General features: G+C 44.4%; 1 protein-coding gene across 2 annotated transcripts; it reads left to right on the top strand.

Annotated features, from left to right (window-relative positions):
* The first annotated feature begins 1,159 nt into the window (after nt 1-1,159).
* Nucleotides 1,160-12,817, top strand: TGIF1 (TGFB induced factor homeobox 1). 2 transcript variants are annotated; one of them, XM_075023066.1, is made up of 3 exons: nt 1,160-1,653; nt 8,446-8,672; nt 10,004-12,817. In XM_075023066.1, exons 1-3 carry the CDS (start codon nt 1,638-1,640, stop codon nt 10,568-10,570), a joined length of 810 nt encoding a protein of 269 aa, XP_074879167.1. In that variant the 5' UTR covers nt 1,160-1,637; the 3' UTR covers nt 10,571-12,817. The 2 variants fall into 2 exon arrangements, with proteins under 2 accessions (XP_074879167.1, XP_074879168.1); XM_075023067.1 differs by lacking the exon at nt 1,160-1,653 and adding an exon at nt 2,503-3,121.
* The last annotated feature ends 275 nt before the right edge of the window (nt 12,818-13,092 follow it).

The raw sequence follows: 13,092 nt of genomic DNA, 5'->3' as shown, positions 1-13,092 counted from the left end.
TGTTAAAACACTGTTGCTTCCTCTTCTGCTGTGAATGCGCGTTTGTGTGGATGCCCGCGCCGCCGAGCAGGAGGCTGGGGGGAAGGAAGGAGCCCTGCTCTGCCGTAGGAGTTAATTATTTCATCGGCCGTTTAAAGCTTTTGCCTCTCAATCCCCAGTGCCTGCCCCCGCTCCTCCTCGTCCGCAAACAGCCCAGCACGTGGCGGTGCAGGAGTCATACAAATATACACACTCCCGTGCATAAAAAGCACGCCACATCCGCACGCGTGTTTCGAGGCAAGGCGGCTTATTTTACTTTCCACGCCAAAACCTTCGCGCGTGAAGTTTCAGCCCGGAGCTCGGCCTTCAGCGCTTTGAAGTACGCGCCCGGAGCCGCAGGGCACCTCACTTTGGCAGGGAGCGGCGGGACCCGCCGCCGAGGCCACCCGTCTTCGGGGAGGGCTCTCCCGCCCCCCCCCGGTGGGAAGCTGGAGCGAGCCCTCCGTGAACGAGCGGCTCGTAGGTCCCGCGTTTCCCATTCCGGAGGAAAATAAACTGTTGCTGCAACGCGCGCTCGCCCGAGAGGGATGAGTCAAGCTGCGAGACTTTTCTCTCTTTTACAGCTATGAGCATGTGTCGCACCAAAATCCACCGGGCTGGGGAGCGGAGGGGGGGGAACAACCTTTACCAACTGATGTAAAAATAACCCCAGAAACGGGGCTCGCCTTCCCCGCGGGAGGGGCTGGCCAGCGCCGGCCGGCCGGGGCTCCTTCAGTGCCATTGCGGGGGGGTGCGGGGCAGGAGGCGAAGCAGCCCCCACCGGCAGCAGGGAGGGGGGCACCGGGGAGGCGAGGCGGCGGAGCCCGCCGGTCTTTGGAGGGCTCCTTCTCCTGCCGTACGTACTCTCCTTTCTTCTCCTCTCTATTCACGCGAAGGAGTGGGTGGTTTATCCGGCAGCAACAGGAGGAGGCTAGTCAAGGGCAGCTGTCAAAATCCCCCCCCCCTCGCTTCTCCTTCCAGTTTAATGATCAAACGTCTGCCTGGAAGAAAGGCGGGGGAGCGAGAGGCGCGGAGGGCTCCCCCCGCCGCCGCTCTTGTGTGTGCATGAGCGGGTACGGGCGGACACCCCCCACCCCTCCCGCCGGCCCCGTCCCTCCCCTCCCGTCTGACAGAGCCCCAGCAGCCCGGGAGGGGAGGGGTGGAGAGAGGAGGAGGAGGCAAGCGCGGCAGCCGCGAGTGCCAGTGCAGCGCTCGGTTACTCGCCCGTACTCACTGCGGGGAGGTGGGGGAGGGCCGGCGCCGTGTACCTTTCCCTCCCGTGCCTTTCCTCACTTTAACAAGCCGGGGCCAATCGCCGGCAGAAAGGAACAAAGGGAAGGGGGGAGGGAAGCCCACCCCGGCAGCGGCCGCACCAGAAACCCCCCGGGGAGGCAGAGCCCTCCGGCTCCCGCTGACAGCAGCGCGGCCCCGGAGTGGGCGCCTGGCTCCGCGCCGGTGTTTCTTCTTCTTCTTCTTCTTCTTCTTCTTCGTCGCCGTCCTCCTCCACCTCCTCCTCCTCCTCCTCCTCGACGAGTTTAAAGGGGGAGCGGCGTCCGGCAAAGACAGAGAAACTTGGGTCGGTGTGCGGGGTGTCCGGCGGCTCGGTCCTCGCGATCAAGATGAAAAGTAAAAAAGGTAGTTGTGATGGGGTGTGTGCTGCCGCTGGGAGAAAGCGGGGTGCCCTGCGCCTTTTCTCTCCCTACGGAAACGGCTCGGAGGGGAAGGGGGGGGGGGGGGCTGTTGCCAAGCCGGACGGAGTCTGTTTTCCTTCTCTCGTCCCTTTTCTCCCTGGTGCCCCCCGTCCCGCCCCGACCGAGCTCCCGTGGAAGATGGCAGTGGATGCTCCGCTCCCAGACAAAACACGCGGGGCTGTTGTTTGGAGGCGGCCGCCTCTCCGCGCCGCTGGCTCCCTGTCAAAAACACGTTCAGCCGCCTGCCTTATGCCTCCGCGAAGTTTTGTTTTCGCTCCCTCCACGGAGCCTTGCCCCCCCCCCCCCCCCCCTCCGCTAAACCGCTTTTTGTCTCTTTTCCGCACCGAGCCCCGCCGTCCCGCTGCCGGGGGGCGAGAGTGCGGGCCGTTTTCCCAACTTGGGGAGAGGAAAGCGGGGCCGCCCACAACTCCGAGCGCGGCGATCCGCGGGCGCCTGGCAACTCTTTGTTCGCAGTGGGAGCGGGCACGCCAGCCGGGGGGGGGGGGGGGGGGGGGGAGGTCGGCAGGAGGGTCTCAAACCCCATCCGCGCCCTTGGCTGCGTTGTTTTGGTGAAAGTTGCTGCCTTTTTCTTCCCTTCCTTTTATCACTTAAAACAGGGGCGGGGGCGGGGGTAAAAGTACAGAAGTTTCGACACAGTTAGGGTTAAAAGGAGGAAGACTTCCCCCCCCCCCCCCGTAAAAATAAGGCGCTGTAAGTTTCCTTTGTGTTAATTTACAAACAGACAAACTTTAGAGGATTGTTACTCTTCGTGGTTGTAGTGCTTTAAGTGCCTTCAAATTAGAGCTTGGCCACAAAGACGGGAACATGCTTTCAGATTTAACGCATCTGCGCTGGCTGGAAAGAAGTTGATAGCAAAGCAGTATCTTTTCAGTTGCGATTTAGCAGCCGGTAGTGTGGATGAAGGGTGTTTTGCATTCAAAGACCATTAAATTATCCGAAGTGGAGGGTTAGAGGGGAGCAGTGCGCATGTTCAGTACTCCAGAGTTGTGCTGTTTTTCCCCTACTACGCATTCCTGCGGCTGTATAGTAGAGCAGCTTCGCTCATTGTTGCTCCTTGGAGCAATTAATGCATATGTAGTTCGTGAAATCATTGGGCTGCTGGGAACGTGATGTATTAATATGGTTTGTAGCCCTCGTACGAAGCTTTGGACGTGCCACTCATCTAAGAGGAGCACACACAAAGGGAATTAAGCCACAAAGACGAAGTTTAAACAGCGGTTTAACAGCGAAGCATTCCGAGTTCCCGCAGGAGCGGGGCGCGTACAGCGCGTTTCAGCCTGCCTGGGAACTGCACGGATTTTTAGATTACAACATGTACTGCATACCAAGCTCGGCCGTCTGTGCCTAGAGACAGTGACAGCATTGACTTTAAAATGTTTCAGTCGCCTTAGGTAGGTTGAAATCCTTAACCTTATTGCAAGCAGTTGTGTGGGTTTTTTTGGGTTTTTTTTTGTTTTGTTTTGGTTTTTTGTTGTGTGTGTGTTTTTTTTTTTTTATGGTTTCACCGAATTAATTTAGCCCAGTTATTTTTAGGACATTCCTATGCTCCCTATTTGCACAGCAGTGGTGAGCTGGTTTCCTGTCTGCTGTTGCTTCCATTGTTCAGACTTCTCTCCCCGAGGGCAGCTGCTGGTTGATGAAATACCAAGCTCCCTGCACTTTCAACTGTTGTTCTTGCCACCCCCGAAATAAATGCGTGTGAAAAACGCTGACGTAGTTTCTAGGTATGCATGTATAGTGCTTTGTGTGTGTGTGAGTGAGTGGTGGTGGGGGAGATCTGCTTTGAGGATTGCAAGTTCTGGGCTGAAACAATGGAAACAATGAAAGGTGACAGGCGGGAGGGAGAACTTTAGAGAGGGGCCATGGGCCTGGGGTTTTCGTGGCAGAAATTAAAAGGTGTGGAGACAAAGACGGAAACTTTTAAAAAGATGTTAGGGCTAGGGTGCCTTTGTTTTATTAAAGGTTGGGCTTGTAGTTATTTGTGACCTACTGGCATTTGAGGCTCATTCAATAAGTTACAAAGAGTGACTTTGTTACAGATTTCTTGCTTGCACTCTTAGAAAAATCCCGTTTGAAGAAAAAGAATGTATAGCACAGCCAAGTCTTGCCGCTTTAGAAGTGATAGAGCACAAGCTGTGAAATGCAGAGGAAAACAAATAAGCTGGTTCCTCAATTATGAAACTTACTCAGAGGAAAAAGTTTTCTTACTATGGAAATTCCCTTCTGCATCCTTGTAGTTCTTGGTTACTTATGAATAATTTCAAACCAATTTATTTTTGTTGCTGGCTTTTAAATTCACACTAAATTTTAGTTAGGTTTTTTGTTTGTGTATTGGATTTTTTGTTGTTGTTGGGGTGGTTTGGTTTTTTGTTTTGTTTTTTTTTGTTGCTTTTTTTAGCTATCAGGCTGTGGATTAAAATCTTGAGGACTCTTCTGTGCATAGCTTCATTTACAAAAAATAACGTGATGGCAATCACTGAACATACTCAGCTTGTTAATTAGCTGATTTAGAATACAATCTCGTGAAGACACAGGCATGTGCTCAAGTTTATACATGTGAGGAATCCTACTGAACTTGGTTACTACAGGATCGGGGCCTTAGATGGGAACTGGTTCTGTTTATCTGTGCTCATAAAAGAAAAATCCAGTTTAAGAAATTCAGAGAGCCCTAAGGGGGTGAGGTGGAAGGTTTTCCATAAGGTGATTTTTGTCCATCCCCTCTCTGGAGGGCAGAGATTGTTCCTTGTGGTATACTTTGTCCTGTTTTGAAAAACAACTGGCTTCTGCCACTTCCTCTGTGAAGCTCTTCCTCGATACAATGGGATAGTTGGTTGTTTTTTTTTTGAAAGCCTAAATTTTTAATTTGCTTAACTTCCATTTCATTTGTCTCAGCCTCTCTAAATGCTTTGTCCTCCCCCTCAAAGTATTTCAGCATGCCTTCTCAAGTAGCAGTAGTTTATTTTGAAATCAACTGTAGTCATCACTGTACTTTTCTACTCGAGTTGTTTCAAGCTGTTAACTGTTGGGTATTGAGCCTAGACTAGGGATCCTAGGTGTAATCTTCCCTGAGCTGATTACAGGAAGACCTGTAAAGTCTTTGGGCTGTGATACAATGAAACAGTGCATTCAATCATGTATATGACTTCAGCTGGGAAACCAGGAGGATAAAGTAATTTATAAAGAAGGGATGCTGATCATGTAGTTCTTAGGCCATTAATAGTGTGGACTGCCCATCTAAGTGGCGATGGCAGGAGTGGAGAACTGGGATTTTGTATTGTTTCTCAGACCTCTCTGCAGATGAACTTGTGCTGCTTCAATTTAGTCCTGCAAAAGCAGTTTTTCTGTTTAGATTAAGTGTATTTGGGAGGAGACATAGAATAACCTGGTACTAGCCTGCTTTTAAGGTGAAATAAATTAGTAGGTCAGCTGGGGCTACTTGTCGTGTCCACATGCCTTTATTCTGGGTGTAAATAACAGTAAGCCAATGGTCCAGTCGTGGAGCCTGGCCAGAAGCCTTTTCAGTTGGGCCCTGTTAAAACAGGAAACCAGCAGCGAATAGCCTGATTACTAACAAGATGGAAAAACAAAGCTGGGTTGTAATCAGCAGGAATGCTTTAATGAAAACAGAGCCTTGACAGCAACAACGTGGCTCCTGCTCTAGTAAAAGGTATCAGCTGGGGTAGTGTGAGATTTCTAGCCATGACTTCCTGTTGCTGCTTGCTCTGTACTGCACCGGAGAGATCTGCCACAAGTTCAGAGGGCTGATCATCTATTTAAATGAGCTCATTTAAATGAGGAGAAGTTGTACTACACTGGGTTTCCTGCTTAACCAAAACCTGCTTTGTGCCACACTAACTTACTGTGTCAATTAATATGACAGACCAAGTGAACGGGTCAAAGGGCAGGCTCTGCTGTTGACTCATTTCTTGCTAGGTAGGTTACGGTTAGTCAGATGGCAACTTTTACTTTAGCAAAAGGTCTTGTCTGCAAAATAGAGAAACGTTTTTATGCTGCTGGTTTTCAGACAGGTTTTTTTTCCACTTTTTTGGGGGTGTGTGTGTGAAAAAGAGCAACAGTTCTAGAAGAAGTTTTGCTGTCAAATCAGTTTTCTCAAATTCAGAGAGATCCCTGTGGAGTCTTTTAGTTATGTGTTAGATCTTGGAGAGGTTGCTGCAGATGGGGTGGTGTGTGTCTGGAGGACTTGTTTTGCCATGTAAATACGGATTGCAAACCATTAGACACCTAGCTTTCTCATAGTAGTTTCTTTGGCTTCTCTTCCCTCTTATTTCCAACCCTCACTGTTAGCCTCTCCCAGTTTTCCAAGGTCCTGTCTTGCTGCCTCTTATATTTAAAAACAAACAAAACCCCCAACCCACTAAAGTGCTGCAACACTTCTGGTTTCTGACAAACAAGAACAGTGCACTTGAAAACATGGTCTGAATAGTGTAGGCTAGTTTTAGCTAGTTTTTAAATTCAATTTAAAAGGGATGAGCTGCTTTGCAGAGCTATCCTGTTGTCTGTGCAGGATCTTTGTTCCAAGAAGTTCTCCGCATGGCTCCAGGAGCCCATTGTGCAAGGCATGTTCTCAAGTTAGGTTGAAAGCCTGACAGCACTTTTCCATGAAGCTATGACAAATACAAAGCAGTTTGCTCAGAATCATTTTAAAGCAAACTTGACATACTTTCTACATGAATTAAGAACCTGTTTACATAATTTGGAGTTTATCTTGTGTTGGCTATTTAAATATTGTCTATTGTTCCTGTTCCATGACTGGATAATTTATGTAGCTAATCATCACAGGAAAAAATTGGTATGTCAGTTTGATGTTTGTTGGTTACATAAATCATCAACTGGGAAAATGAAAACCATATTCAAGTAAGTTACTGAAGTAACTACACCAGGCAAATTACAGATTGATCATCCTGCTGGGAATGCTTGCATATCAAAAATATGTATTGAAATTTGGATGACTTAAACTAAATATAAGGATGTTGGAGCTATTTATAAATAGGGGAAGGAAAGAATAATTTACCTTGTCAGCTTTGGCTAAAGTGTGAAAGTGTGGGGAAAGGTCTTCCTCTGCTCCCCCCCCTCCCCCCAACCCCTGCCAAGTATTGAGGAAAACTTACACAGGCACACCTTTTTTCTTTCTTTCTGTGTTGTGGGGTTTTGTTTGTTTGTTTAAATGACATTAATTCCTTCTATTTCTTTACTTATGGATATAACCATAGCTTTATATAGTTTTATACTTTCACAGGCACGCTTCTTGTATTTTAGGGCTGACTTTGTTTCCTTGAACAGAATATTTGAATTGTGAGTGGTTGCCCACATAAAAGTTTTACTTTTGACATTTAACTTGTTTTTACTATGAAGGTTTTTAGTTTTGATGTTACGAATGAGCAAGTTTCTTCTCCCCCCCATCTAAGTTCAAAACACAGAAAGATTAAAGGCTTGTTTTCCTTCTATAGCTTCTAGAAAATGCTTCTGAAAGCCAGTATAATTTCCCTTGAAATTACTATTAAATAGTACTAGTTGAAAATGGGAGGTATCTTATTTGAATTTATATATAGTTCATAAGATTCCTAAAATTTCTGGTGAGCTTAACCTGGTGACTATTTAAAGCATGGTTTTCTTTGTATTTTACAGTACTATTTGTTTCCTGAGTGACTTGTATATCCCACCAAAGGAGCAGAATTGTAGTCTTCCTAACTATTGAATATTTGGTTGTTTGTTTTAATTTTATTGACATACCATAGCTTCATGTTACTAGTAGTGTGGTGTATAAATAAAGGGATAATCAGATTTTGAAATCTGTTCCTTCCTTTGTGTTGAAGGAAAAAGGTATGCAGTTAACTTGTAAATCTGAAGTCTTTGTAGTAAGTGTAGCATAGACCACACATTTCCACAGATTAAAATGTGAGATGAAAACTATGAAGTTGAAAAAATAATCAGGATGCAAAGTGGTACATTTAACTAACTAACCATCCCACCCAAACATTAAATGATTGTGATTCTTTGCTACCAAAGTGCAATTAAATTAAAGAAGTCCATCTCCTGATAAACTGGTGGACTCTTAGGTACCTGGTTTGTTCCTTTTCCTGCACTTTTTTTTTCCTTCCTAAGTCAACATTCACTTGGGGGTGGGGGCAGACACAATTTTTCCTTTTCTTCTTTTTTTGTTCCATTAGTTTTTATTAATAGATCTGGAATGAGCTATTAATCTATAAAATCTACAAGCTATCTCTCCCAGGAGGGAAGCATCAGCATGTTAAGAAGTAATTAAATAACCCAACGCTTGCGTTGGGTGTTTTAAGTTCTTGCTTATTGACCTTTTACCCAGCCACTGGGTAGTTATCCTTGAAGAAGAGTGTTGGATGCATACCATAGCAAGCAAATTTGGACAATATTGGCATTAGATAGAAGCTATCTGATAACATGCAGCAGATGAAAGGTTGCCAGGGGAACAAGAAAATGAGGGTTTGCAGAGAAGAATTCCCCTAGGAACAGATCATTGGTGCTACTTTTTGTTCAGCTGACAGAAAAGCTACAGCTTGACAAGTTAACACTACAGGACAAATCTCCTGTATACGAGGCTATACCATGTTTCATAGTAAAGACAGTTGATGTAATAAAAAGTGTCTGAACGATAGAATGCTGGAGCTGAGTAGTTTACGGGTTTAGGAGGCTGATTGTTCTTGTCTTCTTATAATTGTAGGCGTAGTTGCAATATCAGGCAGTGAAACGGAGGATGATGACACTATGGAGGTCCCACTGGATCTTTCTTCATCTGCTGGCTCAGGCAAACGGAGGAGACGTGGCAACCTGCCCAAGGAATCCGTGCAGATTCTTCGCGACTGGCTATATGAGCACCGATACAATGCTTATCCTTCAGAGCAAGAAAAAGCGCTGTTATCCCGACAAACACACCTTTCCACACTACAGGTATTAAAAAAAAAAAAGTAGTTCTTGCTTCAAAAGGAGCTGTTTTCTTCTTAATTTACCTGTGGTCTAGTCACTGATACAAATGTTTACACTGCATGTGAGATTTCCTTTTTTTTATTGTTACTCTCTTTCTGACAGCACTTGTAAGGAGAAATACAAATGAATCGTGTGTTACGATGATCTTTGTTTATTGAGAATAAAATTACTTCTCTGGGAGAACAGACAGTCATGAATTCAAGCATGCATGCTAATTTTTGTGGAATTGGGCCCCAAAAGACATAAAGTGTCTGTATAAGGTAATTTATTGTGAGAAGAACATATTTATTTGTCAACAGAGGTTTTATGGTGATAGATATGCAGCTTAACATGTAACTCTTCACTTCTAAAACTGCCACTTGAGGCTCGTTCTTGTACAACATGCACGTATATAATTATGTGTATGATGACTTCCATTAAGATCAGTGGAACAACCTATATGGGATAGAGCTACTCAAGTGTGTTAGTATAGGTATGTGTGGTTAGTCTGGATTCTCATCCTGGGATAGCGCTGGCAGCTGTGAGGGCCCTTGGATGCATCATTCGTCTTCTGTGATCATCTTTGGTGGAATAGCTGTTGACAATTGCCGCTTTCCACCTCGTGGGAAGGTGGCTGCATGAGAACTTGAGTAAACCCTGGTTTGGTTTTGAGACACACTAAACATAGAGCGCTTCGCTTGACTTCTGGGTTTTATTTTTCCAGATTAATTCATTAGTACAAATTTCATAATTGGCTATAAAGTAAAATTTCCTTAATGTAACATCGTAAAGAAAACCTCCTTTATGTAGTAAACAGAAAAAAAGACGTTAAACTGTAAACTATCCTGTATCACCCAGGAAACTGGTTTGAAATTTAAACAAGGACAAACTTAAATGAGGTAATTCATGTTATGTCTGTCGACACAGTCAGTTGAACAAGGAAAATCAGTAACTATTTGTGGGAGGAGTGGCACTCTTCACAGAGAAAAGGTTTTCCTGTTGTTAATTAACCTAAGCTAGGGAACAATAGCTAATAGGTTAATGTGTGTGCACAGAGTTAAAACTAAACTCCTCCGTTTGGGCTAGCAGTTTTCAGATGTGCCAGGGCTTTCTGTAACAGGAGTGGAGAGCCAGGGGTAGAGCCAGGGCGAGGGAAGGGCCTTTGCCAGGCATGTCAGAACTTGTCAGTAGGTCTCTCTCTTGTTCTGCAGTTAAGGAAACTGCTTGGAGGGGTTCATTAATCTATCCCAATGACTCTAATGGCACATACCTGGAAATGAATGAAGGTAGAAATTAAGATGTCATTATATTCCCAGGTCTGCAACTGGTTTATCAATGCACGCCGCAGGCTTTTACCTGACATGCTGAGGAAGGATGGCAAAGACCCAAATCAGTTTACTATCTCGCGGCGAGGGACCAAGCTTCCCGAGGGCGGCCTGGTGGAGTCTTCCATCAGCACAAAGAACTACATTCCCTTGCTGGAGGAGACTGCCTTCCTTCCCACTGCTGCACCAGTCGGCAAGACTGTGTCCTCTTCCAAGCCGGCTTCCCCGGGATCGGTCCTGGCTCGGCCGTCGGTGATTTGCCACACGACTGTGACTGCATTGAAGGATGCCCCTTTCCACTTTTGCCAGCCAGCTGATGTAGGCCAGACCACGGACCTGCAGCAGCCCCCGGCCAATGGCTTCACAGACAACTCCCTCTCCTACCATGAGGACGCCTCTAAACTGGGACCTGGTGCAAACACACAAAGTGGGCTCTTTAACACTCCTCCTCCAACACCACCAGACCTTAACCAGGATTTTAGTGGATTTCAGCTACTGGTGGATGTTGCACTCAAAAGGGCGGCAGAGATGGAGTTGCAGGCGAAACTTATGGCCTAAATCCCTTTCCTTCTCCTTCCCCGTTTTGTTTTTCCAGGCAGGGATCTAACAGCTGTGTGGTTATTGCCACCCACACAATATCAAAAGACTTCACTGCATTATTATTATTATTATTTTTTTTATTAATCTTATTTGCACAAGGGATTGCTGAAATGAAGCTTCCTGTCACTGAGATGGTCTTCAGTGGAATATGGTCATTCCAAGAATTATAAACTTAAAGCTACTGTAGAAAGAAAGGGTTGTGTGTTTTTTTGTTTTGTTTTGTTTGGTTTTTTTTAATGTTTTCTTTGTAGGCTTTTCATAATGTGAGATGGTTCCCAAGATTATGTGATTTGTTTTTGTTTCTTTCAGACTGTGCAATATCTAGTAATGATATAGAGTCTTCTTATCATTCCCATGCGGAACACAATATACCGACATGCTGTCTAAAATAAATTTTCAATTTTTTTAACAATATGAACTTTGGATGATTATGCTTTTTTCCCATAATGTAATAAAATATTTTCTTTAAAAATGGGTGCATACAGAGTATTTTGTTGAATACGAGCTTTGCAGAAAACACAGCTTTACTCTTGAAATAAATGGAAGTTAGAAATATTTTTGAGCTCACACTGACTCTGTTTGGTTTAGAGAGCTATGCTAGCAGTTGTTGTTAACCATATGTTTAAAGGAATACTGAAAAGTGGGCCAGAAGTACCTGACCATGTTCTGTTATGTTGAAATTTTTTAAAGGGGTGAAAAGGAGCTATGTAGGCAACTCTCACTACATTTCAGGGGGATATCTTAGGCCCCTCCAAGAGTTCCAGCTTTTGGCTCCTAGAAATACTTTAGGGCTGGGAAATGTGACAGCCTATGGGAAAGTTCTCCTGAAGGTGAAATGACGAGGCCAGCAGAGGGGTTGGGGCAAACATTCTTTGGGGGACTTTGTGATACAGCTCCTAGACATCACTGGTGACAAATTTTGAGCGTGGAGGACAAGGTGTCCCACTCTTACTCTTCCTGGACTAGCAATGAAAAGGGTTTGACTCAGTAATTCTAGTAGACTAAAATAGAAGAGACTGTATTGGGTGGAAATCTCTGAGTTCTGGGAGCCAGGTATTGGAAAGGTACTTAAACAGATGATTGATTAAGACTTAGAATAGATCCCTGTTGTATTGGGCTATATTTTGGTCAACAGAATCTAAGTTACCTTTCAGAAAAGGACTTTGCTGTCAAAATGACTTATTACTGAAAAATGCGAAGACTTGAAGCTCACATTTCAACTTACTTGAATGTCAGTCACCCACCCTTATCCTTCCAACAACAGTGAAATAAGAGACCTCTAGGGGAAAAAATCAGTTCCAGCTAATCCTTAAAAACAAACCAGTTGTCTGTTTGGGAGGTTGGGGGAGGGCTTTGTGGAGCAGGAGAGCTGACGAATTTAAGGATATCATTATGAGTAGAAGACTGCAATATTCAGACTGTAGTGTGTATGCATTTTGTTTTGCTGTGTCCTTTATCTTTTTTTTAGTGTCAGAAATACTCTTTATTTGTTCTCTGGAGTACTCTTTGGAATTATATTGAACGTCTGCCTTTCTTTAACCTTCAAGTTTAAAATCAATGATTATATTTTAAAAAAGGCAAATAGTAAACACTGTGGCTTTCTCATGTCTGCATCAGCTTCAGTAACACAGTCATCCTAATATACTGTATGAATATATAATTATTTTTTTAATACTTTCTGTTGAAATAAAGCTAGAAAAAATAATTTTGAACATAGCCAGAGATGGCTGTATACTTTGTCTTCGAGGAATAACATGTGAGTCCAGAAAGAGCCTTGTGTCTTGTCTCTTTCGACACACTGTACTTGATACTTCTGGGCTATTTTTCTGGGATACCTATGTATGTTTTTTTAGTTGTTTGTTTGATTTTTTTAATGGCTAATTATAAAATAAAATGGAAGTACATTTTTGTGTAACTGTGAGGTCAATGTTGAGGGAAAAGTTGGTCAATAGACGTCCTTTTGTGGCATAGATGATCTCAAAGGGTGCTAGGCACCCAAAGAGGAGTGTCATCTTTGGTAAAGGCCTGGAAGATGCTTCCTTGTCCACATGTAGGAAGGAACTTTATTGCAACACTCCTTAAGCCCACGCCTCAAGCTCTGACAAAGGAAAAACAACCTCATGCAAATATGTTTGCATTGTTTGATTTAAGTTGTTTGACTTTCAAAGCATGTTGTTGGTGTGCTGTGTTTCTTTACGAAAAAGTGGGGGACTTGAATCATTAAAGTGTATTCTCAGACATCTTTACTCTTCGTTACTCTGCCCTTTAAAATAAAAAGTCAGCAAGTTTAGGAAAAAAAATTGAGCTTTGCTGGCTGAGCTGACTAGTTCTGTAATTCCACTAGAACAGCTGCAGTACTGAAAATGAAAATAGGATGAGGAAGAAAGCTGTTGCCATTCAGGTTAACAGTTTACATTGAAAGTAAAAGCCTGTGGTCTCTGCGCTGTTTTCATTTACCATTATGCCACACAAAATGGCAT

The sequence above is a fragment of the Buteo buteo genome, chromosome 3 (genome assembly GCF_964188355.1).
Source record: "Buteo buteo chromosome 3, bButBut1.hap1.1, whole genome shotgun sequence".
In the NCBI taxonomy this organism is placed as follows: Eukaryota; Metazoa; Chordata; class Aves; order Accipitriformes; family Accipitridae; genus Buteo; species Buteo buteo.
This window is presented reverse-complemented; position numbering and strand designations above follow the sequence as displayed.

What these genes read in the sequence shown, in the direction of transcription:
- TGIF1 (XM_075023066.1), top strand. An exon ending in CACACCTTTCCACACTACAG is followed by an intron (nt 8,673 to 10,003) that starts GTATTAAAAAAA and finishes TTATATTCCCAG; the next exon opens with GTCTGCAACTGGTTTATCAA.